The sequence below is a fragment of the Patella vulgata genome, chromosome 3 (assembly GCF_932274485.2).
Source record: "Patella vulgata chromosome 3, xgPatVulg1.2, whole genome shotgun sequence".
Lineage (NCBI taxonomy): Eukaryota > Metazoa > Mollusca > Gastropoda > Patellidae > Patella > Patella vulgata.
This window is the reverse complement of record NC_065881.2, coordinates 38091797-38112631: the sequence shown is the minus strand read 5'-3', so window position 1 is coordinate 38112631 and position 20835 is coordinate 38091797. Positions and strand designations below refer to the sequence as shown.

Here is a 20835-nt window from a genome sequence, read left to right as displayed (position 1 = left end):
GTGTATAAATTTAAAGTCAATCGGATATTAACTTTGGCCTCTAGAGCGTCCACAATATTTTTTGAAGTGATCAAGGGCCATAACTCTGGCAGTAATTAAAATCGTTGAAAATCAATAGGCTTCTTTGTCTCATGACTTTAAACACTGTATATAAATTTAAAGTTAATCGGATATTTTTTGAAATGATCAAGGGCCATAACTCTGGCAGTAATTATGTAAAATCATTGAAAATCAATTGGCTTCTTTGTCTCATGACGTTAAACACTGTGTATAAATTTAAAGTTAATCGGATATTAACTTTGACCTCTAGAGCGTCCACAAGATTTTTTGAAGTGATCAAGGGCCATAACTCTGACAGTAATTATTGAAAATCTCTGAAAATCAATAGGCTTCTTCGTCTCATGACCCTAAACACTTTGTATAAATTTAAAGTCAATCGGATATTAACTTTAGCCTATAGGGCGTCTACAAGCAATTGTGGACGCCAGACGGACAGGGGCGACAACAATATATAACCACATTTCAATGTGGGCGTATAAAAATGTACTTTTGATATTGATAGGAGGGTAGATGAATACAATTAGCTCGACAATTTTCCAACCCCCTAAAAATTCTCCTGGCAGATGGCGTTTTGATCCCCAGTTAATACATTAGAAAACACACAGTCATTTTTTTTTACCAGGATATTCATTTCTCTCTACATGCGTACCAAAAATATTTTTTTGGTTATTGATAGGAGGGTAGATGATCAGAATTAGCTTGACAATTTTCTACCCACCCCTGCAAAGAGTGCACTACAAGCTATTGAACTTAGCATATCGAAAAAGTGGAAATCTTCATAGTGGTTTTTATCTAGTCAGGTAGTCAGGACTCCTTTGGGCAATCAAGCTGAAATTAATACTTTTGTATTAGGACCCCTACTACTTTATGTCAAAATTTGGCTTTTGTCTCTACAGATGGAGGGGTGCAGTGCATGCTCAATCTTCATAAAAATAAAGAAAACGAAAAAAATCGTTTTTCCTCATGGAATCTGTTTTTTTTTCAATTTTCTCACTCATGAACTGGAGGATTAGTCTGATGTTTTATATTTATGTGTTCAGTATCACCCCCACATATACTATTCAAAAAAAGTAGGGGATATTTGATTTTGGGGGCATAATACTAAAATATGCAAATGACTACGAAAAAAGTCACTATAGAACCTAACAGAAGAAACATTTCCAGTTACATGTGACGCCCAAACGCACCAATAACTACCGCATGGAATGCAGGTGATGCTTGGGATCATCATGGGGGTCCAACCCAAGATTTGCACGACTCTGACTTTGAATGTTACAGTCATTGTGGCATTGAATTCCAGGGTGGAAACATCAGTTTAATTGTTTTAGTGACCAGAAAACAAATTTTGATATGCGTCGGCTTACCCAAAATGAAAGGTTACGTGCCCTTGGCATGCTACAGATCGGCACAACACAGGCGGTTGTGGCGCGGACGATGAATGTTTCTCAGTCTGTCATAAGCAGGCTATGGTCCAGATACCGTGATACACAATCTGTACAGGACAGACCACGCTCAGGTCGACCAAGGGTGACAACTCAAGCCCAGGATCGATTTATCCGTACCTTGGCCTTGAGAAATCGTGTCATCACAGCAAGTCAAATCAGCGCTCGTCTTCAAACAGACACTGGTGTGAGAGTGAGTGGCCAGACGATTCGGAATCGACTGCATAGGGGTCACCTTCGCGCCCGACGTCCTCGCGTGATCCCTTGTTTGAGAGATCATCACATTCAGGCAAGACGTCGTTGGTGTAGGGATCGTCAACACTGAGATAATCGACGCTGAAGCAATGTGATGTTTTCAGATGAGTCAAGGTTCACTGTTGATTTTTTGGACAGACGTAGGAGGGTGTGGCGTCGTCGAAACGAGCACTTCCAAGACGTTAACGTCATCAGACATGATCGATTTGGGGGTGGTTCTGTTATGGTGTGGGGAGGCATCACTGTTGCTGGAAGAACGGCTTTACATGTTGTTGCAGGGCGTGTTACAGGCCAGTACTACCGGGACAACATCTTGGCAGTCCATGTTGTGCCGTTCGCACGACATCATGGCCGCCGTTTCATCTTCCAGGATGACAACGCAAGATGTCACAGGGCCAGGATCGTTACAGGTTACCTCCAACAACAGAACATCACCACATTACCTTGGCCAGCACTGAGTCCCGACCTCTCCCCCATCGAGCATGTCTGGGACATGCTTGGACAGAGGTTACGTCAACGTCAACAACGTCCTGCCAATGTCCAAGAACTTGCTGCTGCGTTGCAACATGAATGGGACAATCTGGACCAAAATGACCTTAGACGTCTCATTGGGAGTATGCCACATCGGATCAATGCTTGTTTGGCAAACAGAGGAGGATTTACCCGTTACTGACTTGGTTGTGATGCTGTGGTAACTTTGCTGTTTGACCCCGGATATCATTTTACCCTTATAATGGTCAGTCTGTGCCTTACTTAGTCTAACGATCATTTGGAATAAATCGATGAATGTGAACTTCATTTCATTTTGTCATTTGTTTCTTCGTCAGTTTCATTAGGTGACTTTAATAACACTTAAAAATCAAATATCCCCTACTTTTTTTGAATAGTATATGTACCAAATGTGGTCCAAATTTAAAAATGCAGCCTTAGCACCTTCTGCCTGGCGCTATCGTGAACGCGTTCTTAACAACAACATTGATTACATGTAGTTACTATCTAATTAATCATTAATGATTAGTTTGTTGTGTGGAGGAGTGATTTGTTTGATACTGATTTACTGGGTAACTACTGTAGTGTTACAAAATAGAAAAGTGTATTGAAATTAATGCTTTAATAGAGGAGTGTTATGTTTGACACTTAGGTAACTACTCATGTATTTAATTTTGTTACAGTACAGAACAAAAAAGTGTATTGAGATTCAGTGTAAATATTTAACTTTTACTCACCATTGCAGTTTGTTTCGAGACTAGCAGCACTATTTTCATCACAATATATATTTCCTTCGTGGAACTCATAATTTCCTTCCATATCATACTGTACATGTGTCAGGACATCCTTCATATTAGACGCTTCATTTTCCAGTTTGGTCAAATGACTTGAGTTGTCGTGTAATTCCTGGCGCAGAGTGGAATTTTCACACTTCAAGCTCTCAACTTGTTTTAAAAGTTCATCATAGGAAGTAAGGGACATCACTGCCAGTTACATGTACCGTCACCCTTTCATGTAACCATTCTGAAAATAACCAAACAGATTAATTTGAGATTAAAATGGATTTTGTATTTTATTTTATTCAGAATTAACAAACATCAACAGTAACTATACATGTATATGACAGATAGGGTGATGATTTTCCATGAAAAGTGAAAAACACTGAAACGTCATCTAGCGTACATGTATTTTTCTGGTTTCATAACAGGTACTCTTTGAAATTGCATTGAAGTCACACAAGATACACTAGGGACCCACTATCATTCAAATTTGATGAAAAAAGGAAAGAAACTGAGCTTACCATCTATAATCTAATACACATATTCAGTTAATAGATTGCCATGCAGAAAGTGTTAAATACCATCAAGATTCATCAAATAACGCCCAGTTTGTGCTACCATTTAGTTTGACATCGGTTGTCTAGTTTATGAAACTAAATGGTCATAAACTGGATGACCAATATCAAAACTAAACAAAATGGTCATAAACTAGATGACCGATGTCAAAACTAAATGGTGTTTCTTAAACTAAACGGTAGCACAAACTGGGCGATATTTGATGAATCTTGATGGTATTTAACACTTTCTGCATGGCAATCTATTAACTGAATATGTGTATTAGATTATAGATGGTAAGCTCAGTTTCTTTCCTTTTTTCATCAAATCTGAATGATACCCGGTCCCTAGTGATAGCTTCTTGTGGATCCAAAAAGCTCTTCAACAAATATTCAAAGAATTCTATTATGGACCAGTATTTTATATTAAAAAGTCTTAATTCCATCCATCACCCCACCCTCAAACCAATTGAAATTGCCATTGTGAAAAAAGAGAGAGAGAGAAATGGGGTTTAACGTCCACTCGACACAAACTAGGTCATTTCGGGACTAACATATGGTTTAATGTTATTTACATAATTTGCTTGCGCGTAGGGGTCTTTAGCAGTGGGAGGAAACCAGAGGACCCGGAGAAAACCCACGTGATTGGACAGGCGACCCTACCAAGCGCTGAAATAAGCGTCCGGACACGGACAATGTCCGGGCGAATTGACCCCTTTTGACAGGCCAAATTGCCTTTCGTCCGGACATAATTGTCCGACCGTGTTTTTGTAAAACATTAAGTCAAAAATATTCGAGTCGATCGCTATTTATTATTAGACTCGAAAGTCCAGAACCAAAAATATCAATGACCCGAGTCATAGTGAAAATGTTACTATTTATATCTCGGCCGCATGCAGATAAAATCTTCAATAATTTTTAGAATCGACTCTTTTACGCTGGTTATATCAACGACCCGAGTCATAGTAAAAATATTACTATTTATACATGTATCTCTCTCGGCCGCGTGAAGATAAAATAATGAATAATATTGAGAATCGGCTCTTTTACACTGGTTATTCGAGTCTCGTAGCTAGCTTTGCGTTACTTTCGTATATGATTAGCTCTAAATCACACCTAACATGACATGTAATTATATAAATTATTAGTAATAAAAGTAATAATATTTTAAAATTAGTTTACAAGAAAATGTCCAAGTTGAGTATGGATGTAATTAGGGACAGACTTTTTATACGAAAATATCTCACTTTGTTGGACACTTCCAATGTGAATGTAAATAGAAGAGCCGTGAAAACATGTCGAATAAAATAACTTCTTACTTTTCCCAACCCTCGGAAACGGATATCCCGGCTAGTGGGACCGTTCCAGAAAATTCAAAGACTGGTACTGTGTCTTAATCTTATGTCTCTCATAAAGACACTTCTAAACGGGGGCCGTCGCCGTCACCAGTTCGAAAATTACAAACACGAACCGTAGAAAAGTGGATCAAAAATGACTTGGCAGATTCTGAACCATTTACGACAACTCAAGATGTCTATTCTTTAGTTAAATTTGAATCTTAATCAGAGTTTTTAGGATTTAGTCCCCAGCCCCACCAAAGAGATTAATGACATTATTATATGAACTATAAAGTTGTATTCCATATACATATAAAAACTTAAAACTCCAGGTTGTATGTGAGTCATCAATTTATTTTATTAATAAATGTATGTATAATAATATATATAAACATAGTAAATTTCAACAGTTTTTTGGTTTAATATACTTTATAAAGTATTTGTCAGGCTGAAAATCTGAAATGTCCGGCCGAAAATCAGTTCAGCCTGACACCTTAGCAGTTATTTCAAGGCTTGGACCCTACTCCTTGTCATGTACAACCGGGGATTCAAAACCATACCAGTCGACTCAATGACAGACTTTATGATACAGCACGCGCACGCTAACCATTCAGCCATCCAACGCCCCCATTGTGCAAAAAGAAATTAAGAAGTATTTTTTTTTTTAGATAGAAGAATTATCACCCAAGATGGAATGTTCTGGGGTTTTTTGTTTTAAGAAATGTCAAATAATTTTCACTTTCACTTAAGAGCTTTCAAGTTAGATATTAGTTTTATTTTTCTTGACAGATGATTTGGAAAAAATATAAATTGTAAATCCTAAAATTACTTATAAATTATATTAGAAGCTTTCCATTTTCAACAAAATAGGACTTTTCAGCTTTATTAGCCATAACTGGAAGATTTTTGTACAAGGGAAGTAATCCTTATAGTAAACCAAATACGCTCTGTTATGAGTCATCAAACAAAAAGGCCATTTAAGCAACTCAACTGGAGTTTATTTCTTATAATGAGATTTGGTGAACGAGATAGCCGGAAAAGACTGAGTTTCATGCTGTACAACTTGACACAAAGTGCGTCTGTCATTACAGAAAATATCGTAGCAGCTTGTCATACTCAAACCTAATGTCATCAGTCAACACTTTCCGTTAGGTAGGAAGGCAATGAGCATTACATTTATCCGCTTGGGATTTTGTTTAATCCATGGATGAAGTATTTGAATACTTTCACAAGCAACAGTTAATTTCAAGAAACTTCATTTACTATTAGCTGCAGATTGCTCTCTTTTTTATTTATTACAACTTTAACAGAAATCAATGAGTAATTTAACTGGTTTCTATGTTTTCTGTGTGTTATGTAAGCATGATCTTGGAAATAATTCATTGCCTGTTACAAATGTATGTCATTCAATAATCAAAATCAACATTTCATCTTATTGTATTATCTACTGTTTGTTGAATGTTTTTTGTAATATGGTTTCAAACACAAGTGCTTTTCCAGGATTTTTGTAGAGCAGTTGATTACCAATTCAGAAATGATACATTTTCGTACAAATTTATGCCTTTCTAAGACTATCAAAGATAGGTTCCCAGGCAACAAAACATACGCCCACAGCAGCTAAATCTCCGGGCAGTCAACAAGAGTGGTCGCATATTTTTACTTTTTTCGGTAATGAATCATTTTTATCACCCAATAATACATTCTACAGTAGATATCACTTGTACGATATATTTCATAATCTACTGCGATATCTCCTTAGGAGATATCGCTTTACATGAATTTGATTGGTCAGTTGAAAAGTAACTACTTTTTTTTATTTTCAAAAACAGTTCATTTCTTATTAAAAATAACTTTTTTTTTTAATCAAAAATGAACTATTGTTATTCAATTGATCTTGATGGAAACACTGGGTCAATATAAAGGACTTTGCAATGGTTGAATTGCTGTCAAAAAATGATGTATCACTACGCCGTAATGTTCAGTAAAAGTGAAATCTACAGCAAAGAATTATATTTATCTATTTGTGCATGTAAGAAGGGATTGGGTGATAAATAAAATCTCCTACTCGTCTTTTTTGATATAAAAAAATATCAACACTCGTTGATAAAGTAAAAGAAACTCGGCAGAGCCTCGTTTTTTGTTACTTTATCAACTTGTGTTGATATTTTTTGATATCAAAAAAGACTGGTAGGAGATTCTCTATATAATACACTAAAATCTGATTAAGAGTAACAACTCATTAAGTAATTATCAGAAAATCATTATAATTTGTTTGGTTATCATGCTAACGTTTAGTATACAAAACATTTAATATCATGGATTTAGCTGTTCAGTTATCAAAATTCATTGAAAATGAATATACATGTTCGTAGATCATTGCTACGATAGCTGAGTAATACAGGTTTCCTGAATCAGAAGTGACAAACGCCAAAGGAAAACACGAGTCATCTCTCTATATAACTGACTGATGTGACGAGTTATAACAGACACACGGCCGAATTTCTGCTCACTAATAATTCCTTCGAAGACCAAAAGTTGTTATATGGGACTGTAAGAGGATACCTGACAATTCAATAAAGTAATTCTATGTCATTAGATAAGAGAACACAAGAAAAATAGAAATAGTCCGTACATTCCCTTGTTTATATTCATTCTTTACCTTATAAAAACATGGTAATGCACGGACTTTTTATGTTTTTCTTTCGTGTTCACTTATCTAGTGGCAGTCAATTCTTTTCATGAATTGTCAGATATCCTCTCACGGTCTCACACAACAACTTTCGGTTTTTGAGGGAATTATTAGTGAGCAGAAATTCGCCCGTATATCCGTCATCACTCGTCACATCAGTCAGTTATATAGAGAGATGGCTCGTGTTTTCCTTTGGCGTTCGTCACTTCCGATTCGGGAAACCTGTATTACTCAGCTATTGAGCAATGATATCTCTGTGTTAAAATTATATTTGGAATGTGTTTAACCAGCCCAACAGATATGTGATAATGACTGGCACCAATATTGTCCTTTAAGTTGAAAACATGCTTTTAACGGGCTCACACACAATGCTGCACGTGAATATTGGGGTTTTCATGTGCATCTCGTGCAATTTTATTTTGTGCTCACAGGCCGATATTTTTTGCGTTTGGGAGCATTGTGTGAAACAATAGTTCATGGTATTGCATAATATTATACATACAAAACCACCTAGTAATAAAATATTTGGGAAAAAAAAGTGAAGCGTTTTCCATGGCGCTCAGTATATGTTGTGTCAAGATGAAATGAAAAGATATAAAATTTTAGTTAATTTGATTGATATACATATTTACAGAAATCATAAAACTATACACCCAATGGAATACTTTTCCGTTAATGGCATTTATTCCAAACTATGCTAATGACATTGTACGTGAGTGTAATAGATAACTGAGGTAATCAGCAAGTCATCTGGCTTAGTAAATGGTCAATGCTTGTATCGGAAATTGTTCTGACCACAATGATGTACATGTACATGATGGGTATGACTCACTGCCTTCTGGACAACTTGATGTACACTGTAAGACATAGGTCATACAACTGTAGTTAGACCATGACATCTCCACTAACCTTCATTAATGATTGACTAAGACGGAGATATTGGGTTTTGTTAGAAAGTGGTTTTAGACCAGAAGGCTAGGTCTCGTAGTTGTTATTACCATATTAATAAACTCCAATTATTTCCCATATACGGGTACTCATTTGCTGCTGGCTTTATATTGTGTTCTATAGATTAATAATCCATTTATTTCTAGGACTATTTCAAAATAATATGAATCATTCATTATAGTCAACGGTCAATAATACTTTTTGGAACTTGGAGGGGGTAAATGCTTTGGGGCTGCTTCTCTCACAATCATGCCACCATTGTTATGATAAGCTTTTGAACCTTTTGTTTGACAATAAAATGGAGAAGAAGAAAAAAAGTTTGCCTTCCATATTCAACACTCTAGTCAACAAAAAAATACCAGCAATCGTTTTGAATTCATTGCTAATAAGGTCCTGAAAAGCCAAGCAACAACAAAATCAATGTAGATGAGTTTGCCTTTGTCTTATAATTACATGTTCATGTATGCACTGTCAATAAATAACTTAAAATATCATGGTATATACTATAGCCATATTGGGATACAACTTTTAAAATATCACGATATCCAAAATTTCCCATATAAACCAGCACAGAAATATCCTTTAATTAATGAGTGTGAACGAGGTGTAAAATATTGGACTATGAAATGTTTTAACTCTATCGCTATTTCTGTCAGAATAAATTGACATTTACAATAAAGGATAAAGAGGATTTAGCTGTTACTAGGCAACCGCAAACAAATCAACGGATGAGAAAAGTATCTTTAGGATCAGAGAATATTGCATTTTATTTAATTCGCAAAAGTTTCGATTTTCTTTGTAATCATTTTGTACATTACAGTAGATGAATGCAAAGTGACCTGTCAAGAAACATAACTGCTTGTCAAAGGTAATCTAGGAACTAAAGTAAGAATTTAATGTGATAACTGCAACATATTCACCAGTTGCATTTCTATAAAATAACCAAGATATGTTACATGTACCAATAAAAAAAAAGAGTTATTCAGCAAGATTATGGGATACTGGTACATGTATGATTAAAATTTAATGTAAACCCAGACTTCCGGCATACAAAGAATATGAGTGCTGGCCTTCTTCAGAAGCAGGTTGCAGGTACAATGTATTAGAAAATATACCAACACATATTAGAAGTGTACATGCATATCAAAACAAGGCAGTCTTTAACAGAATGAAACTCACAAAGTTAGAAGACAATGAGGTGCATCTACATGAAGTCATGAATACTGCAAATACAGTGTGTAAACTCAAGATTGTACATGTATTATAATAGACCCACATGAAATGACAATGAGTTTTCTAAAATACATGTACTCCTTTATCTATTAATTAAGTAATAAGATATTATAAAACAAAGACTTACTACACATTACATATACCTCTACTATTGTCTTCTTTTTGGAATTTAACTGTTCAATGCACATTACACTAGAGTAAAATACAGCTTTTACCCATCCTTTGACACCGATACAAACATTCAACAATATAGATAATAATAGTCCAGGTAAACAAATGTGTAACAATAATAAAGTTGATAATGTCTGAATAAAAAACTGACTGTTTCAACTTACTTCCCTTTTTCCATCTCACACTTACATGTACTACAAAAGCCAAGTATGGGGATAATCTCAAAATATCATCTTTCCAAAGGTGTGCTAATCAATATGGACTAATCATGATGAACAGTGGTGGATGAAGAATAGATCCTTCAACAGGTTATAACAATAACTCAACTATTGAACTAAAAGCTTTTCATATTTCTATTCTAGTACCATACTACAATGTTTTAATATTCATATTATGAAGAACACAAATGAATTTTTATAACCCGAGATAATTAGATACAGTAGATAATAATTCATTTCAAAATTGTTTCGTCAATTTAAATAAGTTAAACCTCTTTGATTAGAGTTAGTTCAGACTCTTTATGTTTAAACTTTAGTTTAATAAAGTTTCAAAAGAGTGGAATTGGACTTGTTGATTAATTTTTGTTTTAGTTATTAAGTTGACAGTGTGGAACACAAAATCACTTATATCTCAACACTTTCGTTTTAAATATAGATGTAGAATTTCAATGGCAGTAGATTGGCAAAACAAATGGACATATAGAATTCTAGCCATTTTAAGTCAGTTTATATCTATAATTAGATTTTTAAATAATTCCTGATCTCATGAACTATTCTTTGGCACCTAGAAATGGACACAAATGGGTCGCAACACCTATATTAATGTATTATGAATGTATATAAACTAAGTTGCATTCAATCGTTTCTGTTTCTACTGTAATGTCTAATTCGTTACATTTCTAATCAGTTACAAATTGAATGGCAGACTTTGGCATCTGGTTGTTCCAGTCTACACCGGTAGTATTCTCCTGTGAGGTGTTGTTAGCCCCGTTCATCTAGTTGCTTCATTACAAATGGCGCTCAAAAGCATTCTGGTACTCTATACATGTGCCAATTTTAAAATTTTCATTTTGTCTAAAATATTAGATATCAGAAGCCCATCTTTTCACGATAAGATAACAACATCAATGTTGATTTAAATTGACCAATAAATTGTGTTTGCAATGTCGAAGACTGTGGATAATATTGAGTTAGTGACTTGACTCCTGTAATGATGCATCATGTAAATAGTTCAAAAATAGATAATGAAAAATAAATATATTGAAAATTTACTTTGTCAAATTACTTTATTCTGTACTAAGTTTGGAGTGTTTGACATTTCGACAAAATCCTTGCGTAAATTGTTCATTATGGTAGCAACGGTATGACTAAGTCTTGATCATCTATTTTTTTTGTTCAACTCTTACATGGCTGCGGTGTTCTAAACTACTTAAAGTCAGAGCCATCGATGACCTAAGGAGTTGATTATGGGTTTGCCATGCTAATAAATGTTTAAATATTAATTTAAGGACGTTGAGCAGTCTAAAATGCACATTTTAAAGCTAGCACTGTAATTTTTGTTGATAAGATATCACATTTTTTGTTATTTGGGGTGATAAACTACATGTACATATTAATCACCCAAAAAATACCAATTTTATTTACCATCTATGTAATTGTTCCAAACTTCGCCCAAAAGCACGATAATAAAGGGTATTGATGATAACAAAAGTCGAATTTTCTCAGTTATGCCTGCATTTATACACAGCAATAAAAAAAGTTATGCACCCCCAATAAGGTGTTACTTATTGGAAAATGTCTCTCACGAACGCAGCCACATGCACGTGAATACCGCCACCCATGTGTTGCACACACACCAAAGTTTCAAACAACTACAAGCATCAGGTATTTAAGGATCGGTATTGACTTCATTATCACTTTCTTGCACTTCTGATTGACAATGGCACGAACTGACGAAGGAGAATTTCCGATGCATTGTGATGGCAGATCATTGGACTTCATCGAGCAGGACTTTCATACAAGGAAATTGCAAGAAGAACTCAGTTTCACTACACAGTAATAAACCGTCTGGTGAGGAAGCATTCGCAAACAAATGATGTAAAGGACCTTCCCCATTCTGGAAGACCAAAAGCTACCACGCCCCAGGAGGATAGAGCTCTGTTACCCTTCTGAAACAGGCCTGGTTACCTCATCGCCGCTTCAGCAACCAGACTGTGAGAAACCACCTCAAAATTGCTAGATTAAGAGCCAGAAGGGTCATTAGGTGTCCACAGCTCACAAATCACCACAAGCGTCAGCGTAGGTTATGGTGTGAGCATAGGCAAAGGTGGAACCTAAGATCATAGAGGAGAATACACTGGAACAACGAAAGTCGTTTCCTCCTGCATGTTGTTGATGGGAGAGCCTGCGTATGGAGGACTAGGAATACGTGTTTTCCCCCCAGGAACATTTCGCCAAGAGTACCATTTGGCGGGGGATCCGTAATGGTTTGGGGAGTCTTCTCCTACGACTGTAGACTGAATTTGGTGACTATACAAGGTTCACTCACAGGCACTCACTACATTCAGGAGGTTCTGGATCCTGTATTTATTGATCATTTCGATGACCACAGACTTGCCACAAGACCCTTGTTCATGGACGACAATACACGACCTCATCATTCACGTGCTGTAAACCAACATCTGCCAAATGAACCCAATCGAGCATGTTTAGGACATCATGGGCTGTCGGGTACAAAGAACGAATCCTCCTCCACAAAACCTAAGAGAACTGGAGGCAGCTCTTCATAAGGAGTGGCAGCGGATACCGATGGAACAATTCAGGAACCTGGTTAGGGGTATGCCAAGATGAGTGGCTGCAGTTATTCAGGCATGTGGTGGCAGCACATGTTACTGATGTTTTGTGATTCCTGGGACACTGATCCAATTTATTTAAGCTGCTTTTACCGGGGTGGCACACACCAATACCTTGAACTGACGATACTTAAACACCCATGTCTTTTGGATGAAATTCCATTTCAATTTCATTCTTTGTTTTCATGCACTTTTAGAGCTCATACCGTTACAAAACTTCACTTCCAAATGACCAAATGATTGTTCTTTTAATTAAAATTTTTTATGCTTATCTTTTTTTTCTCAGTTTCATACCATACTTCCACGAAGTTCACTCACCCCTCTGTGAAAAATCAGGGGGGGGTCTTTAACTTTTTTTGCTGTGTATATTTTCATCAAATTTGGCATGAACAATGCTTATTGCAAATCCAAAAGATAGGTTGCCAGACAACGAAACATATGCCCACAGCAGCCAAATCGTCCGGGCAGTCAACAAGAGTTGTCGCATATTTTTACTTTTTTCGGTAATGAAACATTTATAATACATTAAAATCTGATAAAGAGTAACAACTCATTAAGTAATTATCAGAAAACCATTAGAATTTGTTTGGTTTTTATAAAGTTCTGCATCATGCTAACGTTTAGTATACAAAACTTTTAACATCATGAATTTAGCTGTTCAAATCATAAAAATTATTGGCAGAAATTATTGGAAATTGTTGAAAATCAATATGATTCTTCAACTCATGACCTTAAACACTGTGTATAAATTTAAACTCAATCGGATATTAACTTTGGCCTCTAGAGCGTCAAGATTTTTTGACGTGATCAAGGGCCATAACTCTGGTAGTAATTATCGGAAATCGCTAAAAATGAATAGGCTTTTTCGTCTCATCACCATAAACACTGTGTATAAATTTAAAGTCAATCGGATATTAACTTTAGCCTCTACAGCGTCCACAAGCAATTGTGGACGCTGGGCCAATGGACGGGGGCGACGACAATATAGGACAACAATTCAATGTGGGCGTATAAAAAAGCACTGGTCAATTTTTGGCTATAGGCTGTGGTTTGTCTGGTATCCATGGAAACACCAAAAAACGATGAGTGTTCTTGGAAATTCTATTAGTACAAGCTAAAAAGATTTATCGATAATCCCACCAGTAGATCGAAAGTAGAGGTTATAAGCGACATTTCGACACCAGAATGTTGTAGAATATCTCAAAGTTTTTTAAAATCTTTGTTCATTATTTACCTTCAAACAAGATTTTGTGATTTTCAGTAATTCTTTGAATAAGTCCACAACAAGTTCTAGAATACAACAATACGGACGTAAAAAGTAAATATTCACTTCAGTGCACTACTACGCCGATCTAAAAACCATTTTATACATTCAGAAATGGTAGTCTTCGACCATCAAAAAATGAAATTCAGCCATGTTTCAGTCGCGAAAGATGGTAGACCTGGATAATCGTGTCTTAGTGGGAATTCCAGTGTGAAACTGCTGCTAGACACGGCCATGATAGTTTACAGCGGATGATGTTAACGGTGTGTACAACGTCATAATTTATTCAAGAAATGATCTAGGTCCGGGAAACCTTCTAGTTTGCTATAAATAGTTTTCTTTCTTTCGACTTGTACCTCCATTATTACACAACAAACGGTCGGACTGTTATTTGTCCTCTGGGTTATTTTACACAAGGAACAAGTGTACAAAATCTCAATAACATTGGTGTTGAAAAGTTAGGTCGTATCTTAGACTACTCAACACCCTAAATCAAATTTGCAGCCCGAAAAAAGACCTGCAATAGGCCAAGTCTCGATTATTGATTTTATCGTTAAATTTTTAAATCTCTTGGGTGTTCAAATCCATTTATATCTCGGCCATCCGATTATAGGCTTGTGACAGTCAATTTCTGTTTGAATTGTCAGATACCCTCTCACGGTCTCATATAACAACTTTTGCGTTCATCACTTCCGTTTGTTGAAACCTTGATTACGCATCTATCGTAGCAATGATCTCTGTGTTAAAATTATATTTGGAACGTGTTTTACAAGTTCTATCACATATTTGATGATGGACGCCAATATTGTCCTTTAAGTGCCCCAAATTTTTTAAACTAATACATTAGGAGTACCAGTAATTTATTTGGGCACCAAAATTTAAATGACGGGACTATTGCTCTCTCAAAATCAAAAGCTTTTACATGAGCACACTGCATGCATGTGAAACATTAAAAATTGTGCTACAGTTTACCAATATGATCTTATCTTCACCACATATTATTGATTGATTGCTGACAAAACAATTCAATATTCATTGCATGTTGCGTAAAATGCATTTATTATGAAAGAACTCAAGGCATCCAATGAATAGTATTAATGATTTTTCAAATAGAGATTGCAGCTAGTTTATATTATATTCATTATAGTTTATGAACACTAAATATTACATCATACAAGTTAAGTATCCGGGTCCTGTTTTACAAAAACTTAAATCTCCTTAAAATCATCTTAAACTAAAATTCCATTCTACATGTAACTTAAGATAGATGCCTTTCACAAAACGATTTTAAGCATTTTAGATAAAATCCTCTAAAATAATATTGTAAGTTAAAATTGTATCTTAACTTAAAATAGTGGTGTTTCACAAAACTATTTAATAGGGACATTTTTAACTAAAATCAATTGTAACTTAGGACAGCTTTCACCCTCTCCTAACTTAAAATCACGACATTAACAAACATTTATTAGAGCTACATTGCGAGATCTATTGCGACATATAGATATATTTGGAATAATGATAATATTGACAATGGCCCGGGTTATATAATTTAAACATACTATCATTCACAAAATAATTTTCATTCAATTTCTTTTCATTGCATGGGAAATATAGCTGCAGCCCACCCGTTCATTTTATTGTAAGGCAAAATATAAGTAATTAGATGATGCCCAAATTAAAACCCCAAGAACAAAAAAAACCCTCAAAACCCCAGTAAACAAAAGTCTTTGTTACTATTTTATATATTACCATAAATCATACTATTTTCAAATAATTAATAGACCCCCCAAAAAAAAACTAAAAAAAAAATCTAAACTCACTTCATACCTAATCTCTATAAAAAAATATCTCTGTCGGCCTACAATTGTTTAAAATGTAAGAGAGAGAGAGATAGAGAGAGAGAGGGTTTAACGTCCACTAGACACAAACTAGGTCATTTCGGGACTAACACATGGTTCAATTTTATTTGAATAATTCGCTTGGGGGTCTTTAGTAGTGGCAGGAAACCGGAGGAAACCCACGAGATTGTACAGGTGACCCTACTCCCTGTCACGTACAACCGGGGAATCGAAACCCCTCCTATAATACTACATGTAGATTAAATAGATACATCATATGTAAAGTATTTTAGTTAAAATCTATTTTAGTGATTTTAATTTAAGTTTTTGTGAAACAGGGCCTAGTAACACTACAATTCCCCACAACTTTTATTATTCTGAACTTTTCCCAGAGATTAATATAGCTTCTCTTCAAGTGTATTAGTGAAAAAATGCCAGTTAACTTCAATCAATGTGGCATAGATGAGAATGCTCCTGATGCTACATGAACGTGCATGTAACACTAGATTTACTGGTACACACAGAGTAGGTTTAGAACCAGTATTAACCTTTCTTTATCTTTTTTATCATAGAAAAGAGAACAATTTGTAGATTTAAAGATGCCTTCCTGCATACAAACTGGGTGATTTGATGATATATTTGGACTAAAAACGTAATCAAACTAATTAAACTATCAAAAATTTGCTACAAATCCCTCTCAAAACATTGTGTTTGCGAGGAAATACCCAAAGATATAAAAAAGATAGGTTGCCAGGCAACGAAACATACGCCCACAGCAGCTAAATCGTCCGGGCAGTCAACAAGAGTTGTCACATATTTTTACTTTTTTGGGTAATGAAAAATTTATAATACATTAAAATCTGATTAAGAGTAACAACTCATTAAACATGCATTATGCAAGAGCTAAATCTGCCTATTGCAGGTCTTTCTTTAGGCCTGAAATGTTTTCTAAAGTATTAATTAGACATTAATTAACTGATCCAGGCCTTAATCAACTCTCCATGGCATCAGATTTCTCCGATATTAAATAGATTAGAATGGTTCAGCGATACTTTGATTTAATCGAATATGAAAGACCGAGACTTAGCTTCGATCAACCAGTACGGTGGTTGAAATTATTGCACACATCTGTCAAACCTTCAAAGGCTAATATCTTCGCTTGCAATAGAGTAATTTGAATGAAATTTTCAAATTATTCATTTTACATCATCTACTTTTGAACTATTATAGCAACAATGGCTAGTTCTTTATCTAAATCTTACATAATGTATCTTTAAGTAATTATCAGAAAGCCATTAGAATTTGTTTGGTTTTTATAAAGTTTTGCCCCATGCTAACGCTTAGTATACAAAACTTTTAACATCATGGATTTAGCTGTTCAAGTCATAAAAATTCATTGAAAATCAATTTTCTTGTTCGTCTCAAGACCTTAAACTCTGAAGTCAATCGGATGATAACTTTAGCTTCTAGAGGGTCACATGATTTTTCAAAGTGAACTAGGGCCACAACTTTGGCAGTAATTATCGGAAATCGTTGAAAATCAATATGGTTCTTCGTCTCATGACCTCAAACACTTTGTATCAATTTAAAGTCAATCGATATTACATGTAACTTTAGCCTCTAGAGCGTCCACAAGATTTTTTAAAGTGATCAAGGGCTATAACTCTGGCAGTAATTATCGATAATTGCTGAAAATGAATAGACTTCTTCGTCTCATGACCTTAAACACTTTAGCCTCTAGAGCGTCACAAGTGATCAAGGGCCATAACTCTGGCAGTAATTATCGGAAATCGCTGAAAATCAATAGGTTTCTTCGTCTCATGACCTTAAACACTGTGTATAAATTTAATGTCAATCGGATATTAACTTAAGTCTCTAAAGCGTCCATGAGCATATGTGGATGCTGACGGACGGACGGACGGGGGCGACGACAATATACAACAACATTTCAATGTGGGCGTATAAAAATCTACTTTTAGAAGCCATGTTTTTCATGCAACTTGATTGAGAGAGGGCCCATTTGCAGAATGTATTTGTCGTTACTTAGTCTCCATTTGCCATATACAGTACAAACGTCTCGAAGGTTTGATGAAACACTATTATCGTGTCGTTTTTTTTGTTGAAAATTGCCACGATAACGCCATGATTAATAACTCGGTGTAGCAATCGTGTGACAGAATAGGCCTTGGTGTAATTTTACATGCATAATTAACGGTATTTATTTGTCATAAACAATCAATGTTAAAACGATATACTGCCACAATGTTATGAATGATGAATATTTTTGTTAATAATACGGACGCGTTAGGCCACGTTGTATAGTGAGAACACACATGTTCACATATTCTGCACGAAATACATGCGGTTATATTTCCAACCAGTCATGTAAAGCCGCATGTCTAGTACATTTTAAAGGACACTTATGCATAGGACTATACATGTATTACACAGTTTAGATATTTATGCTGTGTTCAAATTGTTTTGCATATTTACTGTATAAAGAGTGTATAGTTAAGAATTACTCTTGAATCACGGCAAAGATAGACTTTTAAATTGCAAACTATAAAGGTATTTTGGTTATCGGTCTTACAAATAGAAATAAGACATAAATAGAACTTGCAACGGGATTCGAAAGTTCCTTTCAAGTCATACATAAGCTCATACTTACAGTAAAGATAGGTTGCCAGGCAACAAATCATACGCCCACAGCAGCTAAATCGCCCGAGCGATTGTCACATAGGGTTGTCACATATTTATTCTTTTGTAGGTAATTAGGGGAATTTAATAGACAATTTCATACGGATGACATTATAATTTTCGTCGTTTGAGGGTTCACAAGGCTTTTTTGTTTTACTAATTCAAATAATGCATATAAATTTCATACAGATCAGATGATAACTTTTGTTGTTCAAACATTCACAAAGTTCAACAAAGTAAATCAAGGGCCATAACTGTAGACGTAATTGATGGAAATTGCTGACATTCAATAGGCTTCTTCACTTCACTAATTTAAATGATGCATATGAATTTCATACAGATTAGGTGATAACTTTTGTCGTTCAAGTGTTCACAAGATTCAACAAAGTTAAACAAGGGCCATAACTCTAGATGTAATTAACTGAAATTTGCTGAAACGCAATAGGCTTGTTCGTTTTACTAATTGAAATGATACATATAAATTTCATACAGAACGGATAATAACTTTTGAAATTCAATAGGCTTCTTCGTTTCACTAATTTAAATGATGCATATCAAATTCAAACAGATCGGATGATAACTGTTGTCATTAGAGTGTTCACAAGATTCAACAAAGTGAAACAAGGGCCATAACTCTAGATGTACAATGTAATTAACGGAAATTGCTGAAATTCAATAGGATTCTTTGTTTTACTAATGCATATAAATTTCATACAGATCGGCTGATAGCTTTTGTCGTTAGAGCGTTCACAAGGTGCAACAAAGTGAAACAAGGGCCATAACTCCAGGAGAAATTAACGGAAATTGCTGAAATTCAATGGCTTCTTCATTTCACTAATTTAAATGATGCATATCAATTTCAAACAGATTGGATGATAACTGTTGTCATTACAGCGTTCACAAGATTCAACAAAGTGAAGCAAGGGCCATAACTCTAGATGTAATTAACGGAAATCACTGAAATTCAATAAGCTTGTTTTACTGATTTAAATGATGCATATAAATTTCATACAGATCAGTTGATAACTTTTGTCATTAGAGTGTTCACAAGGTTCAATAAAGTGACACAAGGGCCATAACTTTAGACGTATTGAACAGAAATTATTGAAATTAAATAGACTTCTTCGTTTCACTAATTTAAATCATGCATATAAATTTCACAAAGATTGGGTTTAAACTTTTGGTGTTAGAGCGTTCATAAGGTTCAATAAAGTGAAACAAGGGCCATAACTCTAGACGTAATAAACAGAAATTGCTGAAATCAATAGGCTTCTTCGTTTCCCTAATTTGAATATTGCATATAAATTTCAGAAAGATAGAATGATAACTTTTGGCATTAGGGCGTTCACAAGGTTCAACAAGGGCCATAACTCTAGACGTAATAAATGGAAATTATTGAAATTTCGATTAAAAGGCGAAAAAAGGTGTAAAAATAAGCTACATGTATTTACAACCCATCCACCGACTTCATATTTCAAAATATTTCTTCCGAACTTCCATAAGCTTGTAGCAATAACCAATACAAAGAGAATGTTTGTCAAAATTAGTTTGTAATATCAGCAGTTGCCGAGAAATAGGCAATTTTGCAGGAGTCACATTTCGATATTTTATTCAAAATCAATGAGTCGTATATGTTATTTGTTGAAATTTGCCGAAATATGAGCAGTTTCCGAGAAATGGGCAATTTTGCATGAGTCACTTTTCACATTATTTTGTCTGTAAAAGAATCAATTATTATTGGATTTTCATTACAGTAACACCATTTGATGCATAAAGCAAATGTGCAATATATCAATTTGAGCAGAATTTAAAATTGACACTAGAAGTGAAGCCATTCTGTCCAAACTGTATTGTTAACCTTCAAAACAGATATTTTTTTTCAAATGAGTCCTATTTGTTATGTGTTTAAAAGTATCATATTTAATTCCATTAACAAATATACTATTCAAAAAAAGTAGGGAATATTTGATTTTGGGGGCATAATACTAAAATATGCAAATGACTACGAAAAAAGTCACTATAGAACCTAACAGAAGAAACATTTCCAGTTACATGTGACGCCCAAACGCACCAATAGCTACCGCATGGAATGCAGGTGATGCTTGGGATCATCATGGGGGTCCAACCCAAGATCTGCACGACTCTGACTTTGAATGTTACAGTCATTGTGGCATTGAAATCCAGGGTGGAAACATCAGTTTAATTGTTTTAGTGACCAGAAAACAAAT

General features: G+C 35.0%; 1 protein-coding gene across 1 annotated transcript in view; it reads right to left on the bottom strand.

Moving 5' to 3' along the window:
• LOC126814435 (adenomatous polyposis coli protein) overlaps positions 1-20835 on the bottom strand; it is a 93229-nt gene that overhangs the window by 66751 nt on the left and 5643 nt on the right. The window contains exon 2 of the mRNA XM_050539536.2: positions 2984-3269. Within this exon, the coding sequence (XP_050395493.1) occupies positions 2984-3227 (244 nt within the window). The 5' untranslated portion in view covers positions 3228-3269. The remainder of the gene's footprint in view (positions 1-2983; positions 3270-20835) is intronic.